Source organism: Tachysurus vachellii, chromosome 15 (assembly GCF_030014155.1).
Source record: "Tachysurus vachellii isolate PV-2020 chromosome 15, HZAU_Pvac_v1, whole genome shotgun sequence".
Taxonomy (NCBI): domain Eukaryota; kingdom Metazoa; phylum Chordata; class Actinopteri; order Siluriformes; family Bagridae; genus Tachysurus; species Tachysurus vachellii.
In genome coordinates, this window is record NC_083474.1 from 8,827,681 (window position 1) to 8,845,893 (window position 18,213).

Genomic DNA, 18,213 nt, shown 5'->3' on the forward strand with positions numbered 1-18,213 from the left:
GCTGGAGCCTCCATGCAGTGCCAAGGCAACATGTGTCAAGCTGGGAAGAAGACTGATGTTCAGTGCACAAAACAGGGAGAATGAGTTTTCCTCCATTCCTCCAAATATAGTGCTTTAGAAGAAAGTTTTCATGGGCTAGCCTCCGTGGCAGGTTCCTTCGGGTATATCCTTATCTATGAAAATATCTTTTATATTAATAAAATAGATGGAATAAACTTTGTTTAAATTTAAAACGATTTCAAGCATCTTTTTACTACTTGTTATTTCTCCTCGGAAAACTGCTGTCCTTTCTTGCGAAACAGCAACGAGGGGACTTTAACGGAAGGTCGGTATTTGTGTGTGTGTCATATTAAGGCTGCCATTGGAGGAGACATGCCATATCAACAGATAAACACTACAACTAAATGCTTTACAGCCTACTCTATACACCATCATCTGAAATGGTTGTGACTAACTTGGATCGGCAATGAGAGCTACTGGTGGACTGCACACTATGGGAACGACTACTGCTTCAGTCTTTGGAATAGAAAAAAAGAGAATAAGGAAGAAAAAAGCCAAACTTTAAAAAAAGTACACTATAAAAAATAATGACAAGCATTAGTGTTGTAAACCACTATATACTACAAAATGTTGGTAAAATAAATACAATATTTTATTAAAAATATAAATATCAATAAGTGCTATTCACTAGTGAGTGCTTTTCAGTTTTTTTTATAGAAAAATATACATATTATTTACATATGAAAGGAAATAATGACATTTACCTATCTACAACAAAAGAAATAGGAAAAGCAAAACTGTAAAATGACTCCCCTTTTGAGTTTTTTTTTTTTTTTTGAGTAAATACTACCAGCTACAGGCCTTAAAACATGCACATACTAAATCTCCTCATTACAAATATTATCAGTCCAAGTTACTATAAAAAATTTATTTCTTTAGTCCCTCTGCTATCAGTCCACCAGGATCTCAGCACATACAGCCTCCAATGATACCTCCAGGGGTTATTACTTCTTAAACAAACAGTTCAGGTACACTCCTGTTCATACAAAACAAAACCTGCATACGTCCATCAAAGAGAACAAAAAGCTCCCTCTACCATTCTCTATCCATCGGTCCAAGGGCTTATATACACATAGACCACGTCAGCAAAAGGAGAAGGCTTTGATGTACATTCAGAAAGGGAGATTTGCAGGCAGGTTAAAAAAAAAAAAAAAAATTAAATAAAAACAAAACAAAGCTAAAAACAATGGACCCCTCAGAATTCCTCTAGCTAAAAAGACAGTGTACCGTTCCCTTAGAAAAATTGCACTTTGGTGTCAAAAAAAAACAAACAATGTGGCAATTCCATCAAACATTCCATAGGCATGGGCAGATGAGACTCAATCTTACACACTTGGAAATTGTCATGAAGATTTGGGATTAACAGGGCACACAATTAGATAGCAGACTGCTTATCTTTGACTGGCCTGTTTTGGGGAGATGTGGGGAGAGCTCCACTAAAGAAGTCCTTTTCTCCTGTTATTCATTATGACATTGCTCTTGAAACCTTTCCTGAATCAACTTGAGGCACAGTGCCATAATCCCTCTGAAAACCTGAGCCTGTTTCAATAAATAACCATATTATTCAAAATACACACATTGACAAAACAGTTTCGTTTGGAAGGACAGGGTTCAGTCAAAATTAAGGAGGGGAGAGGTGTTAGTTAAGGAACTTGCGACACTTTTTGGCCCCACAGTTGCAAGGCAGCTTATTGCCTGGTTCCTCGATGGGGAACTTGTAGTCGTAGGTGAGCTCTTCGCCCATGTAGATTTTTCGCAATGCAAAAATGACTATGTGTTTTTGCCCATCGATATTGACCACACGGGAGTAGCAGTTGGGCTCACAGGAGTGGTTGATGAAACGAGCTGAGTTGCCATGCATGGTGGCATCTACCACCTCATAGTCATCGATGCGAAACATGTAGCAGCCAATTCCCTGGTGAATAAAAGAAAGTTTAAGAACCACATTTATTCAAGTCAGGATTGTACATAAAATATATATATATGTATATATATATTTTTTTTTGTACAGCAACCTAAAAAGTCCAGCATTTCTATTATGAAATGAACCAAATTTTGGTTATATCTTACAGGTTACTTTGTGTAGAGTTATGCCTTATAACAGGCACAATAATAATCAGATTTGACCTATACACATAGCTTTGATATGATATAGAAGTGTCTTAATGCGATCTCCGTGTGGGCGGAATAGCATGCGAGCTCTCCCGTGTCAATCACAGCGACACCAGCCATTCGAAAATGTCTGTGAGCTCATGTATTCGGAACAGACCATGTGACGTTTTTCTCTTAAAAAAGAGAAACCTTTGTGCGTCTCAGATCAAGCATGTGTTAGTTTTTACTCTCTCCAACCGCTGATGGTTGTCATATGACTGAGAAAAACTGGCTGATGTGTAGGAAATATCAGGTGTGTTGAAAATGGAAAAAGTGTGAATGAAGCGGAGTTAGAAATTTTGCCAATATCAGCAATCCTGATACCAAGCAGTGTCTCATATTAGCAGTCTCACACTGCAAAATTGGCACGTTGATACCGTTTACCCGGATTTAATAAGATGGGAAATGTCATCTTGAAGTAGCAGAGAGCACATGTGTTCTAGTCTAGTGATAATAGCACAGACACAATGATATTAACACCTGCTGGAGGCTGGAGTGTGGACTTGTTTCATCTTCATAATTAAAGCAGTATTTTATGACAAATAGTCTACAGAATCTTGCATTCTTTAAATGTATTGTGTATTGTGTAATGTATTGGGCTGATGGATCAAATTACAAGGTTTGTTTGATATAAAATGTTGTATTATTATACCCCTATACATAGCATTTCAAGATATGTCTTACACGACACACGATACACATACTAATATGCGAGAGTGTAAGGGTTTACCTTGGCATCATAGTATTTTTCTCGCTTGTCAGTAAGAACAGAGCGAATGACATTGCCTGAATACTCGATCACCATCTCACCAGCATCAATGTTTCTCTTACAGAACAGTCCACGGCCGTGTATGGATGACCTGCCAACAGGAACATGGCTTGCATGACAACAGTTTACTTTTATGGTTTGGTGCAGAGCCAACAGAAATTAGGAGGTAACAGAAGTTTCTACCTGTACACGCCTACAGAGTCTTTGGAGGTTTTCTTCAAGTATCTGAACCTCGCTGCCAGAGGCACATCAGTGCTGGTGCTTCGTCTGTAAGGCAAAAAAAAAATAAATTATATATATATAATATATATATAATGTATTATGTGGTCAATAATATATATATTATTGACCACAGTATAGACAAATAATGAGAAATAAAAATAAGGTAGATGTAAAGACAGACCGAGCAGATTTGAACTGCTCTTCATCTTCCTCCTCTTGAGGGCTGTACTCAGGTGGTTGCCGATATTTGGAAGCCAGGAAGTTAAACATGTCCATCACAGACCTCCTTCAGGAAAATTTTTAAAAAGAATTAGTGGCATTACAAATCAGCAAATTAATACCCTCTGACAACAGATGACAAAATCTTTTTATTAATGAAGCTTAAATTGTTAATGAAGCACCAACTGTAGAGTAAATATTTACTGCCTAATTATACATATTTTTAATTAGAAAAAAATTTATTATGCAGATTGGACTTTAAAAATTCCAAGAAGGATATTGTGCATTTTAGAGTTGTATAATTTGTGATGTTTCACAGCAAAAAACATTCTTTACACCAGAGACAGAGTACCATTTGGCCAGCAAATGCAATATTACAACAAGCTATATATTAGTCTTTTAGACAGTCTATATCTATTAATCTGTTAGTCGCCTCATTTTATGAGATTACTTTAAGGTATCGTAACACAACCTATTGTCATGAATAGTCTTAGTTTACCATATGAGCAATCTTTACACATTTGTTTCAGTTCTAGCAATCTGGACTCAGCATTACTTGGGTACGAACCTATAAAATAGCACCTCTGGTACCACAGAAGTAGTATACATCAGATACTAATAATGATCAAAACAAGTCTTTTTTTCCCCCAAAAGAAATGTGCCACATGTGTATTGTTTGCACTCAACATCTTAAAATAATAACGAGTTAATAAACATCTTAATTAATAAAGATTGTAGCTTACAGGTGAAAATGTGGTGAGCAGTGTCTACTAACTCTGTACAATGAGTCATGTTTGTAGATGAGATCACAAACACAACATAAAGCAAAGCCATAAAGGCAAAGCTACATACCTGTAGTGGACATCAGCACGAGCAGATCCATGAGGGTTAAGAGGAGGCTCATCAACATCCTCTGGTTTGTGGAAGCGGAACCTGTAGTTTCTGCAGTACCTGGCACCGTATAGCTGCTCCAAAAGAAAAGCTACAGCATCATGGACAACACCTAACATCCGAAGCCCATTTACTCCTGACAAAACCATGAAGGAAAGCAGAAAGAGACAAAATAATTAACAGGCAAATATTTTATACATAACATTGATCTGAATATTGAGTAGAACACTGATGTAACATGCGTCTGCTTACCATCAAAAGATAGCTCTTTGAGTTTGGCATTACAGCGTGCCTCCTGGACTTTATCTGTTAGAGATTTCCAGGCCTCTGTAAACAAAATCAAGTTAAATCAGAACACATCCAAACATTTTCTCAATTTCTCATCAATATGATGATTTATTAATGTTATTTCTAGTTTTTTTTATATTTTCAACCCTTAAAGATGGCACTTCTAAAATATTCAATGACTTTTATTCTGCTTATATTTTATTACCAGAGTTGCAAATTTAACAATGGAGTACCCAGAACACCAGATATCTCTAAAAAACATGCCAAAAACAGAAGTTGTTTTCCCCCAAATAAAAAAAAAAAAAAAACAGATGAGCCACATAAGAATCTGAAATGATTTTTGCAGGTTTTCTAACATTAGAAAAGTATATTTTTACATCAGTACACTATATTTATTAGAGATGCAATTCGCAAAAGTTGACCATTCCGTTTTGGTATGAAAGAGGTAAAAAAAACTAAAAAGAACAGTCTAATCTTTAATTATAGAAGTAACATTAATGGTGATGATACTTAGAAGTGATTTTTTTTGGTCTGGAAAAGTTAGCCATGGTGCATGGAGACATTAGTGTGCTGTTTACTGTGAACTACTGCAGATTTAAGTAATTACCAAATACTACCATCTAGCTACAGTTCTGGACTGCACAGCCAGCAAAAACATATACTGAAATTATATATGTATAATTATATCCTTATTAAACTAACCTACTAAACTTTGGCTAAACTACTATGCAATATAACCATGTGACCAGAATGTCATATATGCACAACTGAAATAAAAGCACAAATCATACTTGCCTTCTATACTCTCACAGCAGACCTTAAAGCCATCATCACTGCAGATTTCAAACAGAAGTCCTTTTTTGGGCTTGTAGTCTGAGGTGGAGTTTTGTCCATTGTCCTTCTGATTAGGAGTGGTTATCATCAGAGCATTAGGTGCTTGGTCAGAATTCTGACCAGAAAGACCTGAAAAGTGCACAGAATTTTATACGTCTTATAAACGACTATTTATTCAAGTATTTAATCAAACAACCTACAATACAAGAACACTTTAGCACAGGTATGTCTTCTATAATTAAAGATATACCCACTAGCAGTCCTGAATTTTTCGTCATGGGATTCTATGGCCTTTTGATTAAGAGAAGAAGGTTCACACTTTCTAGAATTACTGTAAGCAAGAGAAATTTTGTTTAGTCCAGCAGTAATACATTTGAATATAGTTTTTTTCAAATTCATTATCTTGAATTTCTGTACCTCTTTCTTGAACCCTTTTCATTAGATTTTGCCATATTCGTCAGCTCGAGTGCCATATGCTCTTTACCCCTATTGATAAACAAAATATCACATTTTATTTTGATGTCTTATGAGAAGGCATACTTGGCAAGATAAGGGCTGCAAAATTACTTCTGATTACCTTTGTAAAGAAGATTGATTTGCAGGGTCAGGAACACCTGGTGGCTCTGTCAGTATCTCTGATGGCCCTTTGTGCTTCTTTCCACCAGTACTGGCTACACTTGGTAGAGTCCTCTTTGCTTTTTGCTTTACCTTTCCAATACATGGCGAAGCTTTGGCAGTGGGAGACTTCAGTGTTTGCTGTTGGCTTATGGCTTGTGAGATACTTGAAGTTTGTGAACTCTGGGCAGAAACTCCAACCAGGTGCCCCTTATTAAAGTCGTGTGTGATGTGACTGGGCACAAGAGCCACATGGCCAGATATGTTTGTACTGTGATCACTGGTCTTATCTGCTACAAGTTTGGTAATAGGGGTCTGAAAATTGCCTTCTTTGACAACACTGCCTTCTTTGTCTTGGTGCTGGTTGGGTGACATGCTGATTTGATTTGGTGGAAGAACACAAATGCTACTAGCAATGGGAGTCTGGGCAGGACTGGTAATTTGTGACACCATGGGTGTTCCAGATTGAAGAACCATCTGCTGTTCTGGAAGGCCTAAGTTATGGTGACTGGCTTTAAAGACAAGGTTACTTATGGGACCTGTGATCTCAGAACTAATCAGCCCTGGAGTACTTAAAGACACTGAATTTGCTCCCAAAAGATTCCCAGGGGCTGTAGGAGGCATTGATACCACATTCAACAATGACTGATTAGGGTTTAGTCCTGCCACTGTGCAGGGCAACAAATGCGTTGAGGAATCATGCCCAATGATACCAGCCTGAGCAGCAGTTGAGATTGGCATTGGTTGTGGAAGGAGAGCAGGCTCAATGTACACTACTCCAGATTTGGAGCGTTTTATGATGTTGGGCATTTTGCGGTGAGATGTGGCAGCTGCAGTTGTTATTGTACCAAGTTCAACTAGTCCTGGTTGAGCAGGAATTCCAGTAGCAATTTGTGGAGTTGACAAGTTAATAAGTGTCATGTTAGGCCCAACCTCTGATGGTGCTAGTGTAGGTTGACTCCTGGATCGGGCTAGCTTCTTGCTTTTACGAGGTTGTAGGCGTGAAATTGGCCGCTTCTTGCCATGTCCAGTGGCAAGCACAGTAGGCGTCGGGGAAATGGATGATGCACTGGATACCATAGCAACACTGGGAGCCAGATCATGTCTATGTCCAGCTTCGGATGCAATAATTTGGTGATCATGAGAAGGAACACCTATAAAAAGGCCAGATGTTGTGCTGGGAATAATTGATTGGAAACCTGTCTGAGTGGTACTAGTGAAGGCATGAAGCTGAGGATGATGAGGGACAGGAACTAAACCTTTGGTAACAGCAGGGAAAATGGACTGAGAGGGTGAAATTCCAGCACTGATCCCTGTTAATACAGGTGCACTGCTATTCATGACACCAGCTGCATTGACAGATGGTGCAATCTGTATCTTTTGAGTTACGCCATTGGGGAGAGTTTGCAATACATAAAGAGGCCGCAAATGTTGATTGAGAACTATCAATTTCTCTGGACCAGCTTTCAAAGGAGAATGAGTGGATTGAACAGCAGGACTCACAATCTGAGAGTGACCTGTACTGACTGTGGCAGAGGGAATAAACTTTTGACCCTGCGAAGCCACAGTAGGTGAACTGGGCAAGCCTGGTGTGCCAGATGTTCTGTTTAGATCTGGATTCCCTGCTTCTGTTACTTGGTTTATCCCATGACTTGAAATGTGATCTCCATCAATGTGGGCAGAAATGAAATGATCAGGTGTCATGTCACCTTCGGTTGCCTGCGAATCTCCATCATCTCGTGGGCTCTCGCTAGATACAGCACTTCCTGCTCTCTTCTTGTCCCCACCCTTTTCAACTCCTGATTCTTCAGTAGCCAGAGTCAGCATATTGCGCTCAGAGCTTTCAGAAATGAGTGAACCATGATTTTGGTTATTTACAGATGGACTACGAGTTGTGAGCACAGAGAGGTCAGACGGCAACTCCAGTGGGAGGCCAAAGGGTTCTTCTACTGGAATTGAGGTGCTAACTCCACTCTCTACAGGTTCTGTGCTGGCAAGTGGTGGGGTATAATCCTCAAAAAGTATAGTTTTCCTTCTGTTTACATCAACTCCATAGCCCTCATCCAAAGAAAATGGTTCAGTGGAGTTAGCTTCTGGCTGTTGTCCCAAGCTTTGCATTGATGGCGTGTTTAGCACAAACTCCATAATATCAGAAGGCAAGATGTTACAGTCATCACTGTTGTTATTGTCAGAATCAGACTTAAGAAGATCTGCACTCAGTGATAGTTGGTTTTCAAGAGGATCCTGTCCCTGTGATTTCACAGTACCTAGCTGCAGGCAGTTATCCTTTTGATTCTTACGAACATCGCGATTTTGAGTGCTTCCATCACCAGTAGTATTTTCAGTCTCCTTCCCTGAGTCAGCATTTAGTTTCTCAGCTCGGCTCTCTCGAACCCTCTTTTTGACTGAGTTTTTATGTGTAGTAGACGTTGTAGCAGTGGTTGTGCTGCTGGTGTTTACACTTGCATCACTTTCAGAATCATCATCAACTCCATCCAGCTGACCAATCTGCTGGCATTCTAAACTTTTGGTCGCAGCTGCTATTTCATCACTTTCATCATCAGTTTCCTTTGCTCCATCCCTCATGAACCTGTGGATCTGTGATCTTCTTCCCAAACACTGATCTATAGCCTCAATGGAAGGAAAACTAGAGCTGTGGTTTATGATGGTTCTTCTGAAATTATAATAGTATGAATCCTTGTTTGGACCAAATCCTTCCTCATCCTCCCCACTGTCTGCAGAAGAAGATGTGCTCATATCATCAGCCCCATCTACTTGCCCTTCAGCTGATCGCTTGCTGCCACCAGAGCGCTTTCTTATAGGGATATCACCACTGCTGTAGAAGGGAATATCTTCCTCGCCATAGGAGCGGACACCATAGAAAGGGGTAAGTCCAAAGAACATGTTTGAGCGAGCCCTAGCACTTCGCCTAGGGTATCGTCGTTTTGTGGAACCGTCACTGTCCTCCTCATGGTGCTTCTCTGGAGAGCTTTCGTCTTCTAAATGATGATCAGCCCCATCACCATCATCTTCAGCACATTGGTGGTCCACATTCTGCTCTTCTAGAAGTGTGTGGCTATCAGACTCTGAGCTTTCAGAGCTTGCAAAAGGAGAAAAAATCATTGTATGGGAACACTTCCTCTGTGAATCATGGCTATCATGGGATCTGGAAGTGGAGGTGTTTGTATTAGAGCATGTGTTGACCGATTTGTTCCCATTGGGATCCATTTTTTGAGATACAATAGAGAGTCTCTCTGTGCAATGCTTCTCAACTGGTACCGATTCTTCTCTAGATTTAGAGTGAACAAATGGGGGGCCTGGCGCCGACTGAATTGCTTCCACTGCAGAACTGTGTTTTTTCCCTGTGCTAAATCTCTCCCTAGACTTTAATTGCCTTTCACCTCTCTGATTATGTGATTTTGTCATTTCCACAGAGCCTGAGGTTTTGTTACTGATGACTGCTGTGCCTTTATTGGTGTTATTTTGTGAGGATGACAATTGAGCCTGGGTTTTGATATTACTGCCTTTAGAGCTGCTAGAGTTACTGTTAAGAATTTGTGCCTTGCTGTTTTGAGGCACTTCTTTCCTTTCTTTTGAAACACCTCTGGCCTCTGTTAATTTAACTTTGGAGGGCTTCTCTTTGGTGCTAGGAGTCACATGACTAGCTACCACAGAAGAGTTTGCCTGAGTTCCTCGTTTTATATCCTCTTCTGTAATCACTCCAGGTGTCCAGAGAGGCTTAAGAGCTGCAGCTGGAGACGGGCCTGAGAGACAGTTATGGGATTTCCTACCTCCAGTTTTCTGTTGCACGGCCTGTGGAGAGCCAGTTTTCCGAATATCTTTAGATTCTGTCACTGCTGTAATGACTGCTTCTTTCCCTGGAACACCATTATCTTTTGTATCGGAAGCAAATGGACTGCAGGACAAAAGAGTGGCTCCTGCTGGTAGATCAGTGTCTTTTGTCACCTGTTTCCCCTTTTCTATCCTCATGCTGTCACATCCCCTTTGATGCCCAGTCAACACTGCAGTTCCAAGTGGAGGTGAAGTCAGAACTGCAGATGGAGCAGATTTTAGGCAGTCTCCTTCATTTGGCTTTTTGCCAGTAACTCTACCACCACCAAATCTCTCTGTATAACCGTACACAGGTCTGTACTGGGCTATATTTTTTACAACGGTTGTCTCCCGACATTGAGGTTTCTCATCACTAAACGCTTTCCCTTTTACCGAATCTCCACCTCCATGGTTCTGGGAAGTTGTGGCAGGTGACGGAAAGACTGGTTGGATCTGGCTGAATAAGCTACTTCCCTGTGGACCAGAGGAAATTTTCTGTCTTGGTTTCTGATGTGAGAGGGAGGAAGTACTATGTCGACGAGACCCAATACTAGATAGACTAGTATTCAGCAGAGGGTTACCAACGGTTACTATTTCATGAGCTGAACTGACAGCGCCTGAGATGAAAACAGACAAAACCAAAATGTTATTTTTTAAAAAGCCATAGCCCAAAGGATGAATAATAATAATACACATGTTTAACCTGGATACCTGGAGAGGGGAGATGGCAGGGTGGGTAACTGGGGTGTCTGTTTCTAAAATAAACCCTTGATTTTGGAATCATGGGCAAGATGTTATGGTCAACAGAAACTGAATCAGGTGACAGTGATGAGTTTGTCTCTTCTGAAAGAAATAGCAGTTAAGTATTTTTTAGAAAAATCACATTTAGCACAAATAAATAAATAAATAAATAAATGAATAAAAAATTACCAAATTGCAACTAATTTTACAGTAAAACAAAACTTACCCAAGGTTAGAGGTGGACTGTGAGCAATAGTACAATTGTTTTCTTGCATGACTATGCTGTTACTGGTGTTGTCTGCCACTAGAGGGCGGCATGCCAGAATTCTACAGGTGTAGACGCATCGTTTGCGGGCATCCAGTGTACTCCAGTAAACCCTTGAGCATCTTAAAATAGAGGATGTAACTTACACCTTAAACACTTTTTAATTAACACACAAATAAACATTGTGATTAACATAATTAACTACTTACTGATATCCAATGGGAAAGAGTTTTCTCTCACAATCTGAGAGCTCCGTTAACATACCGAGGCAATCAATAGTCATGGAACCTACGTTAAAAAAAAAGTTCACCATGTCATAATTTACATAAATACATTTTTCTAATCAAATTTGTAAAAATGTTACACCATTTTTTAAAATACCTATCATCATGTGGACATTATCTGGTTTAAGACCATGGAGAAACTTTCTTCTTAAAGTGATGCCTTCAAAGTCCACCAGAATCCTCCGAGTCACTTCAAATCCTGTGTCTGACAGTACCTAGACAACATTTCCAATATTATTGATATGTATGACTTCAACTGCTGATGTGGGAAAACATAAATAATGATAAAGCAGTGACTTTCCTACCTCGCCTTTGACTAAGTCTCTGTGCCGCTGGCAATACACCTTTTTGTCTTCCAGAAAGGCACAGTGGCACTGACGAGCACACATGAAGTGGTAGTTATTTGAGCAGGATGTAAGACAGCACCCTACGGTGGCTCCTGGCTTTTGACAGTTCTCACAGTGCTAAAAAAAAAAAAAACAGAACAATTCAATACCTCAAGGTAAAATGGTATTAAACAATGAAAGAACTTAAACAGCTTAAATTAAACAGTAAATCTTCTGAACAGACACAATACATGATAACACTGCCTTACCAGCTGTCTGCCACGGCTTACTGCCATATGGACATTTTTGAGAGACCCGTCATCGTCCTCAAATACCTCCACTGACCACAATGCACAGTTCACATGAGCCCACTCATTTTGGAAAATGTAAAGCAGCCTTCCGCATTCCTATCAGAAATGAAAACTCTATACACTTAACAGACTGATGCATTTCAGGTGTTTATTTCTTAAAAACTGACAAAAGCATGCACATGTAACTGTAGAGAAATTCAAATTGTAAAAGTGGTACATTAGATGCTTCTGTAAAAGTTCTGGACATGTTCAAAGGCCAATTTCTGTTTCTGAAAAACCTCTGACAACTGTGCGTCGACTTACATTTGCCTTCTGATCCCCATAGTTGAGACAAAGTACACATTGTCTATTGTCACCAATACCAGAGGGAAGGGGAAGCTCGGGGCTCTCTTCTTGACTAAGGTCTAAGTCGTTTTTCGTGGTAGAGAGAGAAGAAATAAGAAAAGAAAAACAAGCTCACTTAAAATACATATTCTAGTCTGAAAAAAGTAAGCTAAAATTGGGTCCTTTTGTTCCTCACCATGCATAAGCTGTGGAGGTGGAGGAGGAGGTACAATTGGGAAGTCAGGTTCTCCAGGAGCTCTAGAACAAGGAGCAGGAATAATCTTCATAGAGAGATGGTGCTCTGCACATGCCATGTCTTCCCTCTCCTGCCACTGGGCATAGTTGTGATCCAGAGAAGGAGGTAGTACAGCATTAGGAAGTAAACCACTACTGCGGCAAAAAGAAGAAAATATCTTAGCATCACTTTAAACAGTAGATATGCAGACACAGATAGACCTGATTTAAGAAAATATTCCCTGATGGATTCACCACTGAATGGTTGACAACACTAATGTCAGATAAATGGTTCTGTTGTGCTGGGGACTGGTAAAGATACAAAAAAAAAAAAAACTACAGTGTAATAAGGAAAGGGGATTTTCTAAATATACAACACGATGTCTCACATACCCATGAATAATTCACATTAACAGACAAAGTCTACCGCAGACTAACCACAGGGCAACCACAAGACTTGTCAAAGCACCTATGTGAAATAGGATGCTTGTGGCTGGTCTTCAACAATAGAACTAAACCATGCATTCCCCATGGACAGGTGATACTCTACTGACAAGCTGTTACAGCTTCACTTTATATCAAGGTTATTCTACCACTGAAACATATGGTCCCATGCCCTATATTAAATGTTCAGATAAGACCTCTCAGCATTCTTTTGAATTAGGAAACGGCTTGTAATAAATAGTTAATAAATACACTTGAAACTTAATAAATAAAAATATCAGATATATAACAGAGGTCATATACTGGACAAGAAAATAAACCAAATGATAATGCTTCAAATAGAAAACATATGAAATGATTAAAAGAGGGGAAAAAACTAACTTGTAAGAGACTTTGTGTGCCTCCCAGAATTTTGATTCCTTCACATTGAACCAAGGAAAAACCCGTTCCATTTGCTGTGAGGAGCATAACATTGTTAGTGTTATAAACAGCACCAGAGGCCTAAAGCACAATCTACTGTAAACACTGTGCCTGCTCTTGCTTAGGCCTTACCCGGATAAAGAAGGACTTCACCATGCTGTTAGCCTTTCTGCTTTCTGGCTGACCTCCCTCTAAATTAATGGATGTCTGGACGATTCTCACAATATCATCACTAAAGTCCAGCTGAAAAACATGAAAAATCAGCAATATTTAATTCCCGGGGGGAAAAAAAACAGCATCCAATCTCTGCACATATTAACATGCTCTTGCAAAACTATTTAATCTAAAACATATTTAAGCCCCTTTCAAATAAAAAAAAAAAAATCAAATCCCTTACCACAGATCTGTAGTGCCCTGAATTCATTTTCTTTTCCACAGATGCTAAGTCAAGGGGAGAATCACTGGGCAGAGAAACCTCTGTAAGAAGAGGAGGGTCAGGCCCTTCAGGGGAACGCCGTGAGGGGAGGCTTTCTTCAGTTTCTGGGTTCAACTCAGGTGGCTTCATCACCACCTATGACACAAAGGGCATGAATCAGTTAAAACGAGGGAAAAAAGTGGTACATGCAGGTAGATATTATTAGCTGGGAATAGTTACTTGTCTGTAATGGAGAAGGTGAGTGGAAGTGCGGGAGTTGAGGAGTGCAGTAAGAACTTGGCGCATACTGCTCTGGATGTCCTTCTCCAAGGCAGTTCGCCACTTAGGTGGGTGGTGCTCAGTACAGTTAACACAGGTATAGGCCGCGTTTTTAGGCAATCTGGATAATAACTCGTACATCTCATCTAAAATAAAAATAGTAAATTTGTGGGTTTTTTTCCATCAAAGAGAAAGCCAAGATAATAGTACAAAAAAGTACTATAGTTATCACAGAATACAAAATAATTCATATTTATTTTCTACTTTCAAAGTGCTATAAAGGCTGAACAGGAGACCAAACAGTCCACTCACCAGTAAGCTTCTCACATTTGGCATGAACCCAGTGATTACACTTTCCACATGGCATCATTTTATTTTCATAATCATCGTCATAGCACTTGTTACACAGAGGGCAGAAGTTTCCTACAGACAGATTTTACACATATTAGATGCCTCTAATGTGTTTCCACATTAACAAAACAACTTTCATGGTGATCAACACCCACCTTTAGCAAAACGTTTGGCACAGTCATGACACAAGGAGAAGTCATGTGACCACTGGGCATCCCAAGTCTTTCCTGGTTTGGTAGCCCCACAACTTTTACAGCAAACACACTTGGTACAAACCTGTGGAGGATGTTAATCTCAATAAATAACTGCAATCAAAACAGCATATTTAAAATTGATTAAAAAAAAAAAAAAAATCAGGAAATGAGTGTCTGTAATACCCAGATTCTTTTCTTGGTTGGTCTTGTAGGATAGTTGGGTCCCAGGCACTCAGGGTGAAAGCTGTTTCGGCACTTATCACAATCCAGCAGCTCCTGTGTAAAAGGGAAGAAAAGTAATGGCTCAGATTCAGAGCTAATTTCAGGTTTATATGATACAGCAGCAAGTAGTGCTGTTTGATTGCTGCCCCAGGTTACAGCTTGAGCTTCTATCTGCTTTTACAAATTTAGAGTTTTAAAAAGAACAAGTGCATATCAACTGCCAAAATAAAACACAGGTACTTGCTTTTGTTTGCATAAGTATCATTGTGCAAGAATAAAACACTAGAATCAGATGTGAATTTTGAGTGCATTGCAAATGGCTGGTATTTCTGACCCTCTAAGTTGTGTAGCCTTTACTTTGGAGAAAAAAATGTAAAGTATATAAAAGTTAGATCTTGAGTGATCAGGTCATGTAAGCACCTGTAAAGTAGAGGTACTGAATTGTGTCAATTGTGTTGCCCTGTATGTTTATTTGCTGCCTTTGCTTTAATGTACATGAATGCTTTGCGTTTTTGAGCATCTGATATGATGTGGGACTATGTGTACATTTATCCAATCAAGTTTATTTGTTTCACGAGCCAATTGGAAGCATCTGCCAATGAATGCAGGGGGGGGCGGGCCCAAAAAACGAGGAAGCCCGCGAACGGAGTAAGACTTGGAGAAGTGCGCACGAGGGGCGAGCTGAAAAAAAATAAAGAAAAAGGAATTTGGAGTTTTGCGGGCTAAAGGATACTACGAGGCATCGCTTCGGCCGTGAGTACGGACATTTTGTGAAGCAGAGGATCAGAAAGTAGTGAGTGAGAAGCTAAATAATAGCTATTGAACTCTTTAACTTGGTGAGTTGTATAAAGTGCACCAACGGGCCCCAACAACATGCGCTTTGAGAGCTATTAAGTTTGTTGGTTTAATTGATATCCAAAAGCATTGTTTTTACACGTCCTTTTATTACATTTGAAGGCCTTATGAATGATAAGTTTGATGTTATATTTCTGGAAATTTGCCTTGAAGCTGCAGTCTAACTATTGCAGGTAACAATTAATAAACTCTTATTTGTTTCTATGTTGTTATAACTGGGTATAGAGGCAACTCATTAACACACACCTACACACACGCACGCACACACACACACACACACACACATACACACACGCACGCACACACACACATACACACACCAAGTTTAGGACATTGTACTGTATTTGAATGTATTTTCATGTTTTGGTGATATACATTACACACTGCTCACTACCAGTAAGTGTAGTAATCACCAGTGGAGGCACCGCGCTACTGGATATTAATGGAGGTTCTTCGTTAGCCACCTCACATACTATTTCCGGGTTGTATTATAATTCTACTTAAGTGCAGGGAGATCAGCCAGTTCACCATTCCACCGCTGAGAATCCAGGATCCTGTTGCGCCATTGCTATACATATTGTAGTTTAACCCTAAATAACTAGCTAGTCAGGTGGTTCAGGTGACGATCACGGGTGAAAAGGGGGTTACATAAATTTTCCTAATCCGGTATAATTCAAACATTAGATGCAACAACATTCATTTATATTTCTGAGTATAATATCAATGCAATGCATCGATTCTAACAATAGTATGTAAAAAAACCTTACTTTATTCTTTTGGTGCTGGTGGCCACAGACGTGACAGAACCGGCACCGGCGGCAACACCAGTTCTCCCACTCTTCATTTAGGGGGCGTTCGGTCTCCCCCAAGCAAAAGATATGGAAAGGCTCACAGCACACCTGGCAGAACACAAACTGTGGAAAGGCCACACAGACAGTGTGAGAACATTGTTGTATAATTCAGTGTCTAAAAAGAGAGAACAGGGTTTGCAGACCAAGTCTGTGACCTAATCTTGCAAAAGGGAGGTGTATTTTTTCCATCATCTAAATACAGAATACAGTACCACACAGTGACCGAGACTTCCTTACCTCCACATTGCCACTGCTGGCACAGAGAAAGCAGACCACTTGTGGGGTGATTGGCACAGAGGTGAGGATGCTGAGCCCACCCATTTCCCACACCTTCTCAATGTCAAAGTCCTCTTTAAAATCCACACTAATTCGATGCACTCCGTCGGAGGGTGCTTTCTGCTTGGCAGTGCCCCCAATCGAGGGAGTGCTCAGGAAGTTTAAAGTACTGCGATCAGGTTTGGTGACCATCTGTTTCTCCTATAAACAACAATTTAGGTGGGTGGTCAAAATCTGAGCCAAGTAGTGTATAAAACAACACAAAAAAAAGTACTTAGCAGGAAGCTCTCACCTTCTCCTTTGGTTTTGGCTTTGGTGGAGTACCACAATGAACAGCCTGCTTTTTTATTTGCTTTGCGTCCGAAGCTGAAAAAAGAAAAAGAAAAAAGATAAAATAAAAAAGGAGAAAAAAAAAGATCTATGTGTATTCAAATGAAACATCCAGGGCACACAAAAGGCATGGGGATTATGACGAGAGTGATAGTAAGGATAACAGAAAACTACCAGAAGATACAGCAGATGAAGGCTGAGTATGCTGTTGGGGCTTCTTTTTTGGTTCAATAGATGGTGACTTTGTTGGTCCTTCCTTTTTTGCTGGAGTCTGGGTTTGCTGCTGCATGTTGTCTTGAGATGGTTCTGGTGGTTGGGTAGACGCAGTGGTGTGTGGGGACCTGGATAAAGGGCTGGACAGCTTTCGATCCTTCTTATAGACGGAACTAGGAGCTAAATGTCTTGTGTCCTCTGGGCTGGGAATTAAAGGGGGATCGTTGTCTGGGGAAGAGCTGGATGGTGGTGGGGATGGTGTATGTTGTTTTTGTGTGTCCTCTTCCTGTACTGGCGGTGGAGTGTCACTTTTCTTCACTGGAGGGTCATCCTTTGAGGGAGCTGGAGTTGATTTGAGGTTTACCTCAGAACACTGAGGTTTGACAGAGTGATGGGCTTCCTTTTTTTCTGGCACTTTGCTTTTCTTCTTATCTTTTTTACCTAAAAAAAAATAAGATGCAATGTATACATGGGGGAAAATGCCAATGTTCCTTGAACTTTGCATGCTTGAAGAGGGAGTGGTACACTGACCTTTTGCTTGCTTCTGAAGAAACATTTTTGATGGCATCCACTGCAAGTTCTGGCACTTCCTTTCCCTGTGAAAACGGACAGATTTATTTCTGTTTTAAACTTCTGTTATTTCTGAAGCACTCAAGCCATGAAAGGTGACGTTAAAAGTTCAAGGTTACATAAAAAATAACCATGCAATATAGTATACTGCAACAGCAATTAAGTGTTTAGTAAAAATAAAAACCACTGTCAAATGCAAAGCCTTTAATGGGCGGTCATTTAATGACACTAAGTAATAGTGCAATAATAGAGCAATATGCTATCATAGTATATATGCCTGTAAACAAACATATATATGCCAGCAATCCTGTAATGTTGCACAAAGAAATAGCGCTTAAAAGACTTCTTAAAAGTCTTAAAATAGCGCTTAAAAGACTTGTATTTAAAGACATCAATAAAGATGCTAGCTACAAAATATTAGAAAAGTG

At 39.8% G+C, this 18,213-nt stretch overlaps 1 protein-coding gene across 2 annotated transcripts in view; it reads right to left on the reverse strand.

Moving 5' to 3' along the window:
• Positions 1 to 247: 247 nt before the first annotated feature.
• kmt2a (lysine (K)-specific methyltransferase 2A) overlaps positions 248 to 18,213 on the reverse strand; it is a 34,923-nt gene continuing 16,957 nt past the window's right edge. The window contains exons 6-35 of one of the 2 annotated variants that reach the window (XM_060887658.1): positions 17,747 to 17,811; positions 17,177 to 17,656; positions 16,965 to 17,038; positions 16,634 to 16,873; positions 16,313 to 16,459; positions 14,652 to 14,744; positions 14,430 to 14,550; positions 14,236 to 14,346; positions 13,885 to 14,069; positions 13,627 to 13,800; positions 13,362 to 13,472; positions 13,191 to 13,264; positions 12,328 to 12,518; positions 12,111 to 12,211; positions 11,766 to 11,903; positions 11,476 to 11,634; positions 11,268 to 11,385; positions 11,096 to 11,174; positions 10,848 to 11,008; positions 10,592 to 10,723; positions 6,012 to 10,497; positions 5,852 to 5,920; positions 5,689 to 5,765; positions 5,396 to 5,563; positions 4,565 to 4,639; positions 4,274 to 4,448; positions 3,384 to 3,488; positions 3,164 to 3,247; positions 2,942 to 3,071; positions 248 to 1,975 (exon numbers count right to left, since the gene is read on the reverse strand). In XM_060887658.1, coding sequence (XP_060743641.1) covers positions 1,700 to 1,975; positions 2,942 to 3,071; positions 3,164 to 3,247; positions 3,384 to 3,488; positions 4,274 to 4,448; positions 4,565 to 4,639; positions 5,396 to 5,563; positions 5,689 to 5,765; positions 5,852 to 5,920; positions 6,012 to 10,497; positions 10,592 to 10,723; positions 10,848 to 11,008; positions 11,096 to 11,174; positions 11,268 to 11,385; positions 11,476 to 11,634; positions 11,766 to 11,903; positions 12,111 to 12,211; positions 12,328 to 12,518; positions 13,191 to 13,264; positions 13,362 to 13,472; positions 13,627 to 13,800; positions 13,885 to 14,069; positions 14,236 to 14,346; positions 14,430 to 14,550; positions 14,652 to 14,744; positions 16,313 to 16,459; positions 16,634 to 16,873; positions 16,965 to 17,038; positions 17,177 to 17,656; positions 17,747 to 17,811 — 8,599 coding nt within the window. In that variant the 3' untranslated portion in view covers positions 248 to 1,699. Of the gene's footprint in view, positions 1,976 to 2,941; positions 3,072 to 3,163; positions 3,248 to 3,383; positions 3,489 to 4,273; positions 4,449 to 4,564; positions 4,640 to 5,395; positions 5,564 to 5,688; positions 5,766 to 5,851; positions 5,921 to 6,011; positions 10,498 to 10,591; positions 10,724 to 10,847; positions 11,009 to 11,095; positions 11,175 to 11,267; positions 11,386 to 11,475; positions 11,635 to 11,765; positions 11,904 to 12,110; positions 12,212 to 12,327; positions 12,522 to 13,190; positions 13,265 to 13,361; positions 13,473 to 13,626; positions 13,801 to 13,884; positions 14,070 to 14,235; positions 14,347 to 14,429; positions 14,551 to 14,651; positions 14,745 to 16,312; positions 16,460 to 16,633; positions 16,874 to 16,964; positions 17,039 to 17,176; positions 17,657 to 17,746; positions 17,812 to 18,213 lie in introns of both variants that reach the window. The other variant, XM_060887657.1, reaches the window with a different exon arrangement.